Below are 16,350 nucleotides of genomic sequence, written 5' to 3' on the forward strand. Positions count from 1 at the left end.
GGGAAGAGTATCTTTCATCCAGCTCAATCATCTAATCAAATCTTCCCCACGTACCCACCATGATATCCACCACATCCTACATTGTTTATGAGTGAGTCAAATGTCTGTTTTGCTCCTCAGAGGCACGAGGAGTTAAGCTGCAGATGACACGATTTTTTTATTAAAGATCCTGTGTGCACCCGTGGGTTGAAAGCTGTCCCTGCTGGGGTGGCTCCTCCAAGGACAACCTTGCCAAGAATACATAACACCTGTGCAGAAGCCAAGAGTCAATCCCAGACTGCCCTCCTGGTTGGCACCTGCCAGGGCTGGGAATCCAGCCTCCTCACCAATCCCAGCCTCCTCACCATCACCAACATCTTGTTCTCCCCTGACTCACTTGCAGACTTCCAGCACAGCAGCTCTGCTTCAGATGGAGGTAGCCCTTTCTTGTTGGCTGAGTAGATGACCTACCACCCAATGCTGAGGTGGTCAGGAAATATTTCCTCATCTCTTGGATCCTCGAGACAACATTTAGCAACCGAGCTGCAGGACCTGCCCTGTTCCACCTGTTTGCATCGTGGCTAAGCCAGACCTGGCCCAACAGGGAGGCTGCCATGACTGACAGGAAGTACAGCCCTCTGCCATCCACTCAGCTGAAAAATGAACCTCACCCTCCAGATTCAGATTTTCTAGACACTGCTGCATGAGCTGGGCTAATGAAGAGAGCAGCAGACCTTCAGGCCAAGGCTTGGCCTCACAAGTTCCCTTCAGGAGCTGAGGAGTGAATCACTGCTCAAGGAGACCTGATCAGCAGCACTAATTGGTAGCCTCAGTGAGAACCATCAGTTCATTTTGAGGAAGGAAAATGAATCATTAGCTGGTTTATTGCAACAGCACAGGTTATTCGCTTACTTTTTCTTTCTTTCTTCTCTTTGTTTTTGGTCTATTTTAGAAAGATTGGCCAGCCAAAGCTGACTCACCAATATGCCTGAAGCTTTTCTTTTCTCAGGCTTGAACAGAAGCACCATGTACATGTCATTCAGGTTCTGCAAGGATAACAAGCAGGTTATTCCCTTAAAGTTGCCCCAGGTGAGCAGAGGCCATATGCCAGCAGGCAAAAGTCCACTGTGCTGAGCAGTTCAGGAGCTGAAGTCTATGTTTACCTTTGTGGAAGGTCTGAATGGGCTGGACCCTGTGTGTTGCAATGAGGGAGCAGCCTTACTAGTCAGGGGACACATGGACAAATAGATGGGACACTCACTTCACACAGAAAAACGGAGACACAAATCTCTCCCTGCACGGCTTTAGTAGTTTTTAAAAAAAGGTCTAATGATTTATGCTGTAAAAGCACTGTAAAACATGGAGTGGTGTAACAAAATCTGAAGTTAATCCCAAACTCCGCAGGCTGGTGTGGCAGATCAGAGGGACAGGTCTGTCCCCACAAAAAAACCTCAAGAGAAACAACTAAATGCATGAAAGCAATGAGTGAAATCCCTTTGTGGCTATTCCTATCCCGACTTGTGCAACCTTAGATCCTCAGCAGCCCCATCTCCTCACCTTGCCTTTCCTGAGCATTCCCATGCACTCTGGGCTCCAATCACATCCTACAAGGGCACTGAGGCCACAGGCAAAACAACGTGGGGAAGTTTACACTGCAGCTTCCCCTCGCTGGCTGGGCTGCCGCTGAGAAACTCCTCCTCTGCGTGCTTACTTACGTGTGTAGGTAAAAACACAGCATGGATCTCGTGGCTTTTATTTACAGTCCAGTTAGAAAAGAGCCTAACATCCCCCCGCCCCCATCTGATTCATTTGCTACATTTAAAAGAAATACAGTGTGGTTTGCCAAGACATACAAACTCCTTTGTTCAGAAAAGGCAACGAAAGCAAGTGAATAGCATTTTTTTCCAGTTAAGTCAACTCCTTGATTACAAAAACACCATCAAAACTAGAAAGATATAGAATACAGAGAAAGTGCTAGCAGGGAAGTCATTTATGACTACCACAAAAAACTGACACAAACAAGCAAACTAACAAACACACAAGCTCCACAGAATTTTTAAGGCCCATAAACCACCTTATTCCCGTGTCATCAATACAAGATTTATATCCCTGGAGGTGTGCCATAGAAGCTGCTCCATCCACACCCCTGAACTGAGCCATCTGATATTGACATCTTCTGCTTACAGCTTCTGAGTGCAGAAATGAAGATGGAGCTGGCAGGTTATTTGGCCCCATTCTCATACATCACATTTGTACATTCTTATACCAAATGCTGTATCTATTTTTTTTCTCAGATGGAGCTGGTAATCAATTTTTTTCCCTGTGAACACCACAGAATTAGGTATAAAATGCCCCAGCTTCCTTATCACATAAAAACTCTGCTCTCAGTAAAAAAATATAAGCAGATTTCATAGTAGCAGAGGGAAAGTTTAAAATCTTAATCACAGTGAGCCTTTAATGCCCAAAAATCACAAGTACACATCTCATTTTCTTTATGGATTTTTTCATCATTCTTAAGATTATTTAAAGGCTCATTATGTCCAGTGTTTGAAATGAACAACCACGATGCAGCAAAGCTCTCCATGTCTCAGGCCACAGTCCATTTATGTCCAAGCATATCATAAAGTACACTCCTAATTTTAACCCTCTCAGGTAAAAAAACACCACCAAGCTCAGAATCTCAAAAAACCAAAGACTAGCTTTTCCTAATCCTTCATTATCTGTTTCTTCCACTGCTTTGACAATTCCTCTCACTACCCAAACTCATCTCCACCTCCCCAGCTGCTCTCCCATCCTCTGTTTTCCTTCATTTCTCTCTCCCTCATCTACTTGCTTTTCCATCCATCTTTGGCTCCCTTCCACACAGAGCATGAAGCTCTGGAAAACCAACTCATGCCCAAAACCAAACTTCAATTAATCAGAGATTATTTTCTCATCCTTACACTTCTTTGACCCGATCTGATTTTATACAACACTAAAAGTTTTTTCAGAGAAGAGCATTCAGTCTTGGGAAAGAGGCTGGTGCAGGGGCTCGGGGCTGTTGGTCCAAGAGGTTTTTCAGATCCAGGTCTCAAGTTTAATCCTGAGAAAGCAGCAATGGCCTCGTGTCCTCTCCTGTGGGGCACACGGAGCTGTGCTAGCGGACAAAGGATGCCACATGCGCTGCCACTCCGAGGGGAGCAGAATAGGCTGCTGCTAGTCCTTGCAGGCCGACCACCAAGTAGCGACATCCCTTCTGCAGGACTTTGCCGACGTTCTGGGGAGAGAGATGGGAAAAAGGGATAAAAAAAAGGCAAGGTGATAGAAAATACCTTCGCATAAAATCATTCTGACAGCCAATGTCAGTGCCCCAGAAAATGAAATTCTCCCACAGCTAACGAGGGCTGGAGAGTGGAAAAACATTTTACCATCTATTTTTATATAGGCATACACACCCACAGGGTATAGTTAAATTGAACGGATGCAGCCTCCACAGGAAGCCAGGCTTTTACATGTGATTCTATTCAAGAATAAAATTAGTTTAAATTCACCCTAGAGTGTAGAAGTACATGCTTCCCACATTACATGTTCTATGTTAGTAACTCCTAAAAGCTCATAAGGTGTTAAAATTGGAGCTGAACAAGAAGGCAGTAATCACTGAAAATCCTTTAATGGAAATTTCATTGCTTTATGTCAAAATGAGATATTTATTTTTGTCTAAATAAGAAAGTTTTGATCCACATCTGTACACATTTAGGAACTCATCTGTGTACTGTGCTAGAGATAACTTGCCATGGATTATTTAACTGAAAACCTTAATCTAATTTTAATTTCACTTTTGATAGTTTTTGCTCATATGGCTGCTCACAACTGGTGAATTAATACAATGTGGTCAGTTTTGGAGGAGTAGCAGAATTTATTGTTAGTAACTCTTTATGGTTGTGTGGCACTAGATTAAAATGACCTCTTGTAACTTGGAAAACACTGTATCAGAGTAAATAGTTTTAAATCTGTGAAATCCAGTCAATATCTATTATATTCTTATGATTTCTTAAAGCTGGGTTACAGACATGCTGGCACATAAAAACCTTTAGCTGTCATGATGCTAACTACATTGTTGAACTTGGCTGGTTTTACTCCTATGGAAATTGACTTGAAGGGAGTTCAGATACCAAAATAAAAAGGCAGCTCGAGCCTGATGGGCAGATCCTCAGGCTGGAGAAGGAAATGCAGGGCCTTCCCTTCCCACATCTGCCCCTGCCTCACTGTGTCCCACTGAAGTCTTCTTTCCCCCTTCCTGCCCTTAACTTACCTACCCAGACCTCACCTGTGCTTTCATGAGCTGTTCTTTATGCCAGAGCCAAACTGGCAAACCTTCCCTGTGGGAATGTCATATGACCAACACAAGAGGGAATACACAGTGCCCAAGAACTGACCTGTGCTTTAAACATCCTTATACCAGCAGCACCACTGTTGTGATGTTCTGCTGCAACATCACCATGCTCACAAAACTGCACCGTACAGATCAGGCCTACAGGCTTCAGAGAACTTCCTACTGCACAGGGCTGGCAAAACACAGTGCTGGAAACTCGAAGTATCAAATCCATCACGAAAGAATGAAATATTCTGTTCATTTCTTTATGAAACAGTAGGATCTGGGAGGCAGTTCCTGACTCTGCTGACATCTGTAAACTCAATTTCAAAAGTAACTTTGCCAAGCTAGTGGCATTTTCTGCATGTCAGACATAGCAAGCATATCTTTACCAAAATCATGGTTTTTTAAAAGAATGCAGTAGAAAGTCATGTCTCATACTGACATCTGTAATCTCAGCAGCAGGAAAGGATTCCTGACAACAGATACGTCTTTCCTGCCTGCACAGAAACTACTTCTTGCCACGAATATCCAAGACGTACCTGAGACGTACTTAAGTGACATGAACAAGAGAAAAACAATCAAATTCTTCCACAAATCATTTTGTACCCAAAGCCACCCGTCTTCCGGTGGGAAAAACACCAAACCACCACTGTAGGACTTGTGACTTCCCACACAGGAAAGCAAAAGAACAATTTTGATCCAAAATAGTTATTACAGATGAAGAACAAGCTGCATTTTTTCCCCTGTAACTCACAGCAGTGATTTCTAGGAGAAACCTTGGCCAAGAATGTCCTGAAGGGCTGTTTACCATTTCTTTGGGGCACTTCATTAGAAGGGAAAAAAATGCAGGCCAATTAACTGGAAGTTTAAAAGCATAGTTTTAAAACAATGACACCGAGAGAAACGTAGAACCGAGCAAGGCAAAGCACCCGTCACATGGATCAGCTTAGTGTCATTTTCACTCCGAAGAGACAGATTTTGTGCTCTTTGATCCAGGCGAGGCTCGCTGTCCGGCCCTGCCCAGCAGCACCGGCTCCTTCCCAGGCAGGTCCAGAGCAAGCCCTGACCCCACCTGGGAGCCAGGCGCTGGCTCTGAAATACCTGCAGAATAAGGGGCATTTCGAGAGCCCCTCGGAACTGTCGGAGCCGAGGCCTCGCTGCCCTCCCGGCACCGCAGCCCCCGTGCCGAGTGTCCCCGTGCCGAGTGTCCCCGTGCCGAGTGTCCCCGTGCCGAGTGTCCCCGTGCCGAGTGTCCCCGCTCGGGCCGCGCTGTGCCCTCACCTTCCCGTACTTCTTCAGGCGCTTCCCGTAGGGCCGCTTGCCGGGGGCCCGCGGCGGGTGCAGCGGCTCGTAGGAGTCGGGCAGGACGGCGAAGCGCACCTTCCTGGCCCCGGCGCCCTCCTCCTCCTCCTGCAGCACCGCCAGCCGCGGAGCCCCCGCGCTGCCCCCGACCCCCGCCGCCGCCGCCGCCTCCTCCTCCTCGCCGGGCAGGATGCAGACCTGGTCGTCGCCGGGCCCGCGGCGGGAGAACCTGCCCCTCACCTTGGCGCCCAGCCGCGCACCCACCGTCATGGTGCCGCCGGGCGCCGACCCGTCTGCGCCGACCTCGGGCGCTTCCTCCGCCGCTGCGCCACAGGTGTGGCCGGAGGCGGCCGCTGCCCCCTCCCCGGGGCGGGACGGCTGCGGCAAGAGGCGCCCCGGCCCGGGGCAGGCGGCCGAGGGCTGGCGGTGCCCCCGGCTCCGGACTCCGGCCCCACCGCCGCTCCGCTGCGGGAAGCGGGGAGCTGCTGCGGCGGGGAGCCCGGGGTTGGAGCCCGTCAGCTCAGCGGGGACAGGTGAGCGCTGACGGGGCGGCACAGCCCCGCACTGCTCCCGTGCTTCTTCGGCCTCGGTGCCGCCAGGGCTGGCGAGAGCCTTGGAAGCTCCTTCCCTGGCACCGCACGCACTGCGCCGGCCCGCGGCCGCACCGCCCCGGGAGGTCACGCTCTTTCCCCGTCAGAAGAAAAAGCCAAGCTCCTTGGACATCCCTCAGTTATAGGTGTTCGTTAGGTGTTCCTACTAAAGCCACGCGTGAACAGCCTCTTCTGCGTCCTGGGCTGGTTTCGGCTATCCCTGGCCAAGCGGGAAGTGCCAGAAAAGTTTCTCAGTGGCTTTTGCCCTGGTGCCTGTGATAGCCCCATCTCTGCGGCTGGGGTGCTGCACTGGAACAGCTGCCTCTCCTAAGCGGTGCTCCTCACTTTGGGTACATTAAGAAATACAAAATTGCATAGGGAGGATAGAACGAACTTATTAAACCAGTTGGTGTATTTATCAACGTTTGATACGCATATGAACACTTTGGACAAGCAGATGCAACACAGGGACATACTAGTCTTTTATCTTGGATTTTTCTTACGGAGGAACCAAGCCTTGAACTTGTGCCTCACTGAGATGTGTGCATAGCATTCGGGAAGTAAATCCTGCCCCTAACATTCTTATCTGCCTCAAGGATGGTGATTCACCGCCTTCACAGCTCCAGGCAGAGAGCTGTGTAAAGAAGAGAAGGGCCATGTCCCTGAAGGGTAGGTGGTGCGAGCAAAGTCTCAGAACTGTCACTACAGAAGTGCTCTATCCCTTCCCCTAATTCATACTCATTCCTGTAATTCATACTGCTCCTGTTAGCACTGTCAAGTTTTAATTCTCCAAAACGCTGAGATAGTGACCTAAACCCAGGACAGGATTTTTGTTCACTGAGTACCAGTCCTAAAGAGACACCTGCCACGGACCATGTTTGGTCCTGGGAGCTTGTTTCTCTGGGCTCTGGTTGCGGCAGTGTCTGCAGGGCTCGTTTCTGAGACACCCAGTTCTTCCCTCACCTCCTGGGGTCAGATGTTGAGCTTGCCTGCATTCTAGAGGTTTAAGTGTGTCCTGAACCCTGCAAAGATACTGAAAAAGAGTAGCACCACAGATCCACACCAACTGCATGGTGGGGGACCTGAAGCAGCAAGGCATAGGAGAGGTAAATTTTGCATTGCTGTAGATTTTTATGTGCTTCTTAGATAGTTTGAGGGATGAAGTAATTGCTTGTTGCTGATTAAGCTGAAGCATCAAGAAATAATATATCAATAATCTGTTCAGCAGCTGCTAAATAGCTTCAAGTTAACAAGATAAAATCCTACTTTCAAAAATCTTAAAGAAATGCATTGAATATTTTTCAGGAGCTTTGAAAAGTGTTTATGTTTAGGTTTTCTATATAGAGCCATTAGGGAACGTATACCTGCCCTTAAATGAGAAGGCAGATGTAGATAATCTTTCACCATCTTCTCAAGAGGCCAGGCCTTTCCCAACAGACTGGGTTTGTACCTCAGGAGTTTGCTTCCTTTTCTAGAATTCAGCTATCAAAACTTCAGAGAATACATCTCTCAGCTGAGATTTAGTCTCCATTTACTTGGTTGCACGGGAATCACATGTTCTGAGATGAATTGGTCCAAGGTACCATAAGCTGTATGACACCACATACCAAAATCTCATGTCTTAATAGAATTTTAGCATCAGCAAAACCATATGGCATTAATGACCCCCCTTGGTTGTCCAGCAGTGTCATTCATTCAGGGGACCAGGAATGACTGTTTATTGTCTTTTCACTGATTTATATACTTTTAATATTTCTAAACTGGACTGTGTGAAAAGGGATTGCACGAAGTTTGGAAATGTCTGTATATCTCAAAGAAAGAAATAATGCGAAAAAAAGAAAAAAAGACCAACCCAGACCAGCTGAGCCATGCAGTAACTGATCCCAGATTAAGAAAACTCTGTTTGCCAATAAAACCAGAGACTTTTCAGAACTGCTTTCCCTGATCTTCCCATCTTATTCCTGCTGGGGCAGGAGGAGATTTGGAAAGCCAAATGCCGCACTTGTGTGCACCTACACCTTTTGCACCCAGACAGTGTCCTTGAGGAAGCTCCTGGTGTATTTGCTATGGAGAGCATTAGGTGGGTCACAGCTCATCTTCCAGCAAGGCAAAAGGAGGAGGGCAGCAGGGTTTAGGAATCAGGGCAATTTCACACTGCTGACAGTCACTGGAAAGAAGACTATTTGCAAGCAGACCTGTTATATGTAACACATTAAATTCACAGCACCATGTTTTATGGGAGAGCTGAACTAAAATTTGTCAGCTCTGTGTTCTGGAAAAGCTATCTGTGTTTTATAGAACATCACTACATCTCTGGTTATAGGGAGTGGTGAAAACCGGCGACAATCTAGGGCAAAGTTAGCCATGGAAAAACAACGCCTGTAAAGTGGGAAGCTTTCCTAAGTACTTAATCTACTGTCTCACAGCATGACCTATATTTTTTCCACTGAACCTTCTGAAAAGGCAAAGGGTTTTGTTTCATGACCAAGTTCACAGATGACCTTATATTAGCATCATGGTTACATTCCAGTGGTGTATTTAAAAAATAATCAAGCATTTATGGACAGTTATGGGTAAACTGAGCCGACATACAACCCCCTCCTCCCCAGGCTGATTTTTGGTGAATCCCTGTAAAAAGAGCCTGGACATCCATTTCTAAGCAATACTAAACCACTGCTAGTTTCTTGACAGTGCAGGACCACTGAACCCATGCAGTGCTAATCCTGAATTCACCCAATATTGAAGATGGAGCCTGTGCACCTTTAAATTGTTTTGCTACCTACAGTAATGGTTGTAATTTTATAAAGGGCAAACAACAATATTTTAGTATGAGAACTGTTCAAGTAAGTTTTAATAGAGTGCACCAGTGAATCAAGATGACTTGCATCAGATTTTGTTTCAATGAACATCAGATAAAAAAAAAAGAAAAGGGGCTACAGTTCTTTCTTTCCAAACACCACCCTTTTTCTAAGGCAACAATACACGTCCATTTCCGAACATAACTGTTACATAGGAAAGCTACATCACAGTACAGTATGTAAAGTCCATCTCGGTCAAGAAGCCATTAGAGAATGGCACATTTACTACACTTACAGCTTTCTAACTTAGGGTTACAGAGTTTACCACAGCTTTTTTTTTAATTTTTATTTTTTAAAGTGACAATTTCTTAATGAACTTTCTATTCTTCACAAGAGTGTGCAGATGGGGCCCATATGTTGATATTACAGTAATTACGACATTAAATAACATTGCACAACCAACCTCTATGGTTAATTCAGTACAAAAGAACAAGTATTAAAATGTACCAGTACTAGTGGTTTTACATAGTTTATAATCATTAATTATGAAGGAAAAAAAATGTGGGGCTGGGTTTTTTTTTCCTTTTCTGTAGGCAAGTGCCTAATTACAAAGCTGCACATTACAGGCATAATGATGTGGAATAAATACAAGAAATCTGGTAAAATATTAAACACAAACAGGTTACATGGGAACAAACTGTACAACCACGAAAGCATAAATCAACAATTTATCATTATAAACAATGTATGTTTAACTGTAAAATATTATGTGGAATTGCATGTACTCTTTGGGGCACATGTTCCAAAAGCCAAGCTAATTCCTGAGGTGGTATTATTAACTTACACAATTGGTCAACACTTCAGATTATCTTGTGCTATTAAACAGTCCCAATGTTAATATATTTCTATAAAATGGAATTTGTAGTATTCTGAAGGCAGCAAATACGTGATATTTTACACCAAGGTATTCAAATGAAGTAATTCCGGTTCTCTGTTTTGGTGCTACATTTGGTAATGGGCCATGGGAATAAGCACTGGAATTTGCAGACAGAAATCACTTATGCCTGGTTTCTGTTCCCCCACAGCTCTGAGCTGACCAAAGGCAGAACAAAGTTTCTAAACTGTAAGTGCCAACACTGTAAACATGTTTGTGTCTTTTTTTGAACTAAACACTGTCCAATAACAAGGGTAAGAGCCAAAGATAAGCAGGAACAGTCTCATGTAGAACCAAAGCCAATTACTCATTGACTTTTGGTTCAACTCATGAACAATTTTTAAATAATTAAAAATGGTCATGCTACAGTTGTGAAAACTAGTTTTGTGCATTTGACTCAGGACACAAGTTTTTTAAAAAACGCATGGTAGAGGTAAGACTTATAAAACTCACCAAAAATGTAAATGATAGGGAAGAACTTTTCCAACTCAAAGCATCGAACATACATTTCTGTGCAGAAATCTAGACAACTATACAAGATCTGAATTTAAGCAGTCATCTTTTTATTATACAACTCTATGAACATAAAATGAACAGAATGCTCTATATACTTACCTGTACATGTGAACATAACTTCTTTAGCTACAGTTATTTAATATAGGTCATACTGGATTTAACTTTACAATTCTGAATAACTATGTATAACCTTATTGCAATAAGGGCAATTTCTACATGGGGAGTTTCACAGGCCAATCACATTAGGCGAAACCAGTACATTCAAAGTGTAGATCATGTATGAATCTTCCCTGATCCCAAAGAATTTAGGTTCTCTTTACAGCTTAAGCTCGTTTGCTATCTTGGATGCAATGTTCTTAAATGCGATAGAAGTCCCAGATATTCTCTTGAAGCGAACTCCATTGAGTGACAATCGTGGCAGTTTGCAGACTTCCATCTCCCACTGAACAAGGCTGTCTTGTCGTGCGTCGCCGTGGACACAGAAGAGCAAAAACCTCTCTTTTTGTTCATAATCACAGTTATTAGCATCTAACACTTTCCGAATCTCTCTCATCATATCGTTCGGGTCCATAGAACTTGTGGTCTTCATACTCCATGTGAACCGCAAGGAGCGTGGCTTTGAATCTTTGCTATCCTCCTTCTCTCTGTCTTTAGGCTCCCCAGAAACACTCCTGGAACAAGTGACATACAGCAAAGTCAAAACCAAAGCAGTGTAGCCAAGAGAGAGAAGAGAAATACAGTTCTTGACCAGGGGTTTCTAAACTGCCATTGATATGCCACTAGTCACGGGCAAGCTAATTCAAGGAGCTGGATGGACACTGCTGAACAGTCATGCCCCGTGTGCTCTCAGCACGGCACTGTGCCACAGTAGTGGCACATGGCAAAGCAAGTTTGGAAACCCCTGCTCTGCGATGTTCTGATGACAACATGTGCAATGGTAACTGCAGCAGACACACGTTACTCCATACTGCTCCAAAGAAAGTGGAATCTATGTAAAAGCATGACTGAAGTTCTGCTGATTTCATGGTCTGGAGCATGCCATACACCAACAAAACTGAAGTTGAGGGACACAGTCCTGAAGCGGAAATCATACTGTAAAAGCAGCAGAGGAAGAAATCCCACCCTGCAATTCACAAAGTCTTTAGTTAACTCCCTCCCCTCTTTTCTGCCTTCCCCCCCCTTTTTATTTTAGATTTTTGACCTCTCTCTGTGTCAAAAGACTTTATAATAACGTGTTTTATTTTAACTGATGAGGCAGAATTTTGGACTGTAATTTGGTTGTAAACAGCCTGTCAGTCACCATTTAAGTGCACGGCCAGCAGCTTTCACACATAAGAAACAGCAACGTGTATTTTATGAATAGACACAAAGTAGTTTATTTGATAAAGGACAAAATTGCAAGAGAGCAATTTCCAATTAATGTTCTTAGTCTGATGCTCCCTTATCAAACAGATTACTTATCCCATTGCAGAAAACATTCTGAGAAACAGCACTAATTATTTTAAAGGAATTCCACAGTCAGCTGTATCTGTTCTTGCCCCAGGTACTCCTGATGCTGATGCCACCCCATCCATCTCTTGCAGAAAGGTGCTGCTCTCATTTTGAGTCTAGAAACCGTCATTATTCAGAGAGGAGTCAAAACAAGCACTTTTAACTTAACTTTGTGTGATCCCCAGAGAACCACATTGATATTAAGGGATAGAGCAGGGATAAGATCTCAAATGACTTTTTAAGCCCAAAACAGACACTGTAGGATGACAAAAAGCAGAGAAAGCTAGAGAATGAAAGCAAGAGCTGAAAGCAACTTTACACTTCATTTGACCACTCAATCTCTTTTCCCTTTCCACATCCAAGAATTTGACAGCTAATACTCTGAATTGAAACAGGCTAACTTAGGTAAATGCATTGTGTTTTATTATATAGTGTATCCTGTTAAGAATGTGGTGTTTATTTTTTAAATAGAGGCTTTCTGTTTTGAAAACTAAATCAATACTTTCTGTAAGTGACCAGTTCAGAATGAATGCAAACTACAATGCCTGTTCATTAGAGAGCAGAAAAATAAAGAGGTATGCACTGTGCTTAAGCGCACCAAAAATGCAGAACCAAATGCTGAGACATGGCAAAAGAGCAGATACACTGGAAAATGAGCATATGAAGGAATGTTTCACTGCTAACAAAGCATCTATAGATTTGTGTACAGTGGTTGCCACAGAAATTCAATATTTGGCGGTCACCACCCCTTTTGTCTGAATGTCACTTGCTTTATTTCTCAGAGCAAGTGACATTCATTTCTCAGGGACTGTAAGGTGTTTACTTATGGCAAGCAGCAGCTTTAGTAATGAGCACGGTATGTAACTATAGTAAAAATTTAATAGATACATATATACACACAGACACACGAAGTATTTACACTGTCCACTGAAACCAAAAGTAAACACCATTAAATATTTGTAAGTCAAAACATGATTTCAAGTGCCTAAAGGACTGTTTAACTCCTACATGGGGCTTTATTATTCAAAGGAATATGCTTACATAAAGTTTTATATTAAATACTTCGCAAGAAAGCAGAAATGAGGGATATAAAGGACCTCACCAAGACCCCCTCCCCCCAAAGAGAAAACATTTTTGAAATACAGAATACTTAAGCACTGTTCTCTTTTACACCCTGATTAAAAGGCTTTAAGAAATCACTTGATTCAAAAGACCTAGGAGCGAAGTATTAATAGTGACTCCTCACCTTGAGGTGTCAGTTCTGCCACTGGCTTCGCCTTCACTTGGATCCCTCAAAACAAAGTTAAGGTTGAGATTCAATGATAAAGGTGAAAAATAAAAGTTAAGAAAACCTACACCTAGAACAATGTTAAATAGCTACTGAAGAAAAAAAAAAAAATCAGTATAATAATGTCAAGCCTAATATTGTTTAACAGTATTTTTTCACAGCTGTAATTTTAGTTTCCCTTTATGACACTTTAGCTTCTTTCAGCTCTACATGTCATTGTTTAATTTTTTTTCCACAGTTGATGGCAAAATTAACTGAACTAATGTTGTTCTGAACCTACTGCAGACAGAGCAATGGCCACATGTTATTCCAGCAAGCACAGAGGAGCAGTTGGTCAAGGTGGCCCTACTCTGCACCCTTGTGGGTCAGGCCTTTGTATCTCAGTCCTGAAAGCACTTTGAGACAAGCCCACACTTAAGCACACTCAAGCAATTAACAGTAAGATGTGCCTAAGAGTTTGTGAGACCAAATGTTTGGAGCCCAGTTCGACACCTTATTTCAACATCTGCTTATTTTTAACCAAATCAACTGTTACACTGACTTCAGTGAGATTACCAGAGAACTCGAGATTAAACATATTGTCAACTTGTTGTATTAGAGCTGTGCTTTGCAAGGAACTGTTTTATATTGTGTTTTTAGTATGAAGCAACTTGAAATATATCCACTCTGTATAAAGCCACCTAGGTATGTTCCTAGTGCTGCTGTACATTTTAGCACACAATTTCAATTACCTAATTAACGTAATACCTTCAAAACACAAATACTTTAGTAACTAACACCAGGGAACTATCATTTGACATAAACCACTGATTCAAAATACTTCAATACCCTATTCACTAAGCATTCTCATTATGAATTTATTTTATATACTTACCAGAAAAGGCATTTACCCTTGTCAAAAGTTAGGAAAAAAAAGTCTTTCATGACACCTTCTAGTCAAAGTATGCTTTAAACCATTACTTCCTGAACAGTACAGAAGTTAAAAGTTATGTGATCCAACTAAAGAACAGCAAAAAAATAACCCCCTGAACCTCCACCCCTGTAATCCCAGCCATTAAGTCTCGAACAACCCAAATAAAAAAACAAACAAACAAAAAAACACACCAAAACACCCCACCTTCACAAGCAACAAAACACACATATACCCTACAGGGCCTTGACAAAATATACTTCTAACAGTATAAAACATAATAGGAAATTGTATAAAACCTTCTATAATAAAGATAAATTTAAAAGACATCAATTTAAGATATGTTAATTCTAAACACATAGTTTAAGATATTAGTTTAATATTGTAGTTTAAGATAATGAAAATATTATTTCTTTGACCTAACTCTAAAAAAAATTCAAGATACCATTTCTTGCAAATAATGAGCTATTACTCAAAAAAACCAGCCTGTGCTCTTGAAATTGGTTAATTACCCAACAGAAAATACCTTTCTTCCCATTTAGAAATCTATACTGACAACAGCTGACTAACTTTGCTGTGATACTTTTTCCTCTTCAAAATCAGAGAACAATTCTCCCCTTCCAACTATATAAGTGCTGGAGATACCAATAACGGAGGATCATAATCCTGTATGTTCAGGTTTCTGGAAAAAGAAAATAATTCATATATTTTTCCTTTTAGGTCTTCATAGGAGGTATTACTTAGACATACACTGATGCACTATCAGCTCACCAGGTGAAATCAGTTTTGTGAGGAACATGACTGCATTTCCAATTTTCTCTCTTCCCTTGTAGTTCCACCTTATGCAATTCATGATATTTTACTTACAAATTTGCAACTACTAGCTTAACCTAACTTTGAATTTATCTTTTTTTTCCCTACAGACAAGTGATAGAATTCAGGGCATAACAGGATGCTTCTGCAAAGGAAAGAGACATTTCCAGTATATAATTATGTTGTAAAACTGAGAATAATGCACTTTGGACACATCTATAAACAAGCTTGAAAATTAAAATATAAAGAAAGAGGCAAACTGAAAATGAAGTCCCCTTTTGGGAAAGCTCTTGTGACTGCTAAATCAACAGTTGTTGGGTATTAAATAGTGTATTTGAAAGTCTCAGCACCTCTCCTCACAGTATTATTACTGTTAGCATTGTCACTGGAATGAATGCAAACCCAAGATGTGTGGGTTCTCTTCTTTCAGAAACCTGAACTTACATTTGAAGAATCTGGTGGCATAATAGAAGAGGCTGTATGATACTGAAATACTATTATTTCCACACTTCCAGACTTCTGCCTGCTTCTAACTTCTCACTTATTCACAGATTTTAGAATTACCTGAAATAACTTGTGAATACCTATTCCTTTTAGGCATAGCATTAAAATGATTGTAAATATAGCCCTTGCAACAAACTGCATCCAATTAAAAAAGTAAAATATTGTTACATTTATTAATGACTCATTGTGAAGTCATTGTATTTACATTACTTTGATTTTAATTTAGTTGTGTTGTAAGGGTAAAACAGGAGCAAAGGCCCCTTTTGAGCAGCGTTCTCGTGCTCCTTTGAGATAAAGAAGCAGAATACCTGGTCAAACAATGGTTACAATATATACAGAGAAGTAAAACAAGGCAGATTCTGGAAGGAACACACAAACCAAGCAGAATTCTAGCTAAATTTATATTTATTTCAAACTTGAACTAGAAATTGTTAAAGACTTCACAATTAGGGCCCTGATTATAGGCTGGACTTTACATTTTCTTTTCCTCTTAAAAACTCGAGGTACCAACCTGCGAACAAACTTGGAGGTTATCTTGCTGATGATGCCAGTTGATGTCCCTCTCCTGGCGTGTGCAAAAGCCCCAGTTTCGTGGGAGGGCGAGGCAGGAGGGCCATTGTAGGTGGCGTTGCGCCGCTCCCGCAGCTGCTCCCCGTGGAAAGTGCTTCGGCTGGAGCTGCCCCGGGGAAAGCGGGTCCGGTCTGGAGTGGTAGTGCTAATGCTATGAGCAGATGGGGAGGCAGCAGGCACTCTTTGAGTTGCACTGCTGGGAAAACAGAAGCATAAATAACGAGGAAGACTAGGCTGAAAACCCTCCTACACGACAACTGCTTCTCAAAGACAGGAAAGAAACCCCGCTGCTGAGTCTTTT

General features: G+C 42.6%; 2 protein-coding genes across 7 annotated transcripts in view; both read right to left on the reverse strand.

Annotated features, from left to right (window-relative positions):
- Positions 1-1,716: 1,716 nt before the first annotated feature.
- On the reverse strand, positions 1,717-6,077 carry C3H1orf115 (chromosome 3 C1orf115 homolog). Its single transcript, XM_085054751.1, has 2 exons — positions 5,615-6,077; positions 1,717-3,235 (listed from the first exon to the last, which is right to left on the reverse strand). The coding sequence occupies exons 1-2, from the start codon at positions 5,903-5,905 to the stop codon at positions 3,116-3,118; spliced, it is 411 nt and encodes a 136-aa protein (XP_084910877.1). The 5' UTR covers positions 5,906-6,077; the 3' UTR covers positions 1,717-3,115.
- Positions 6,078-9,046: 2,969 nt separating this feature from the next.
- MARK1 (microtubule affinity regulating kinase 1) overlaps positions 9,047-16,350 on the reverse strand; it is a 58,115-nt gene continuing 50,811 nt past the window's right edge. For 2 of the 6 annotated variants that reach the window (XM_085054752.1, XM_085054756.1), the window contains 3 exons: positions 15,991-16,245; positions 13,211-13,255; positions 9,047-11,144 (listed from right to left, as the gene is read on the reverse strand). In XM_085054752.1, coding sequence (XP_084910878.1) covers positions 10,790-11,144; positions 13,211-13,255; positions 15,991-16,245 — 655 coding nt within the window. In that variant the 3' untranslated portion in view covers positions 9,047-10,789. Of the gene's footprint in view, positions 11,145-13,210; positions 13,256-14,732; positions 14,845-15,990; positions 16,246-16,350 lie in introns of all 6 variants that reach the window. The other 4 variants (XR_014850699.1, XM_085054753.1, XM_085054754.1 and 1 more) reach the window with 4 other exon arrangements.

This window comes from Lichenostomus cassidix, chromosome 3, assembly GCF_008360975.1.
Source record: "Lichenostomus cassidix isolate B80296 chromosome 3, HeHo_3.0, whole genome shotgun sequence".
Classification (NCBI taxonomy): Eukaryota; Metazoa; Chordata; class Aves; order Passeriformes; family Meliphagidae; genus Lichenostomus; species Lichenostomus cassidix.

What these genes read in the sequence shown, in the direction of transcription:
- C3H1orf115 (XM_085054751.1), bottom strand. Translation starts at nt 5,905, where the DNA reads ATGACGGTGGGTGCGCGGCTGGGCGCCAAGGTGAGGGGCAGGTTCTCC. An exon ending in GCCTGAAGAAGTACGGGAAG is followed by an intron (nt 3,236 to 5,614) that starts GTGAGGGCACAG and finishes CTCTCTCCCCAG; the next exon opens with AACGTCGGCAAAGTCCTGCA.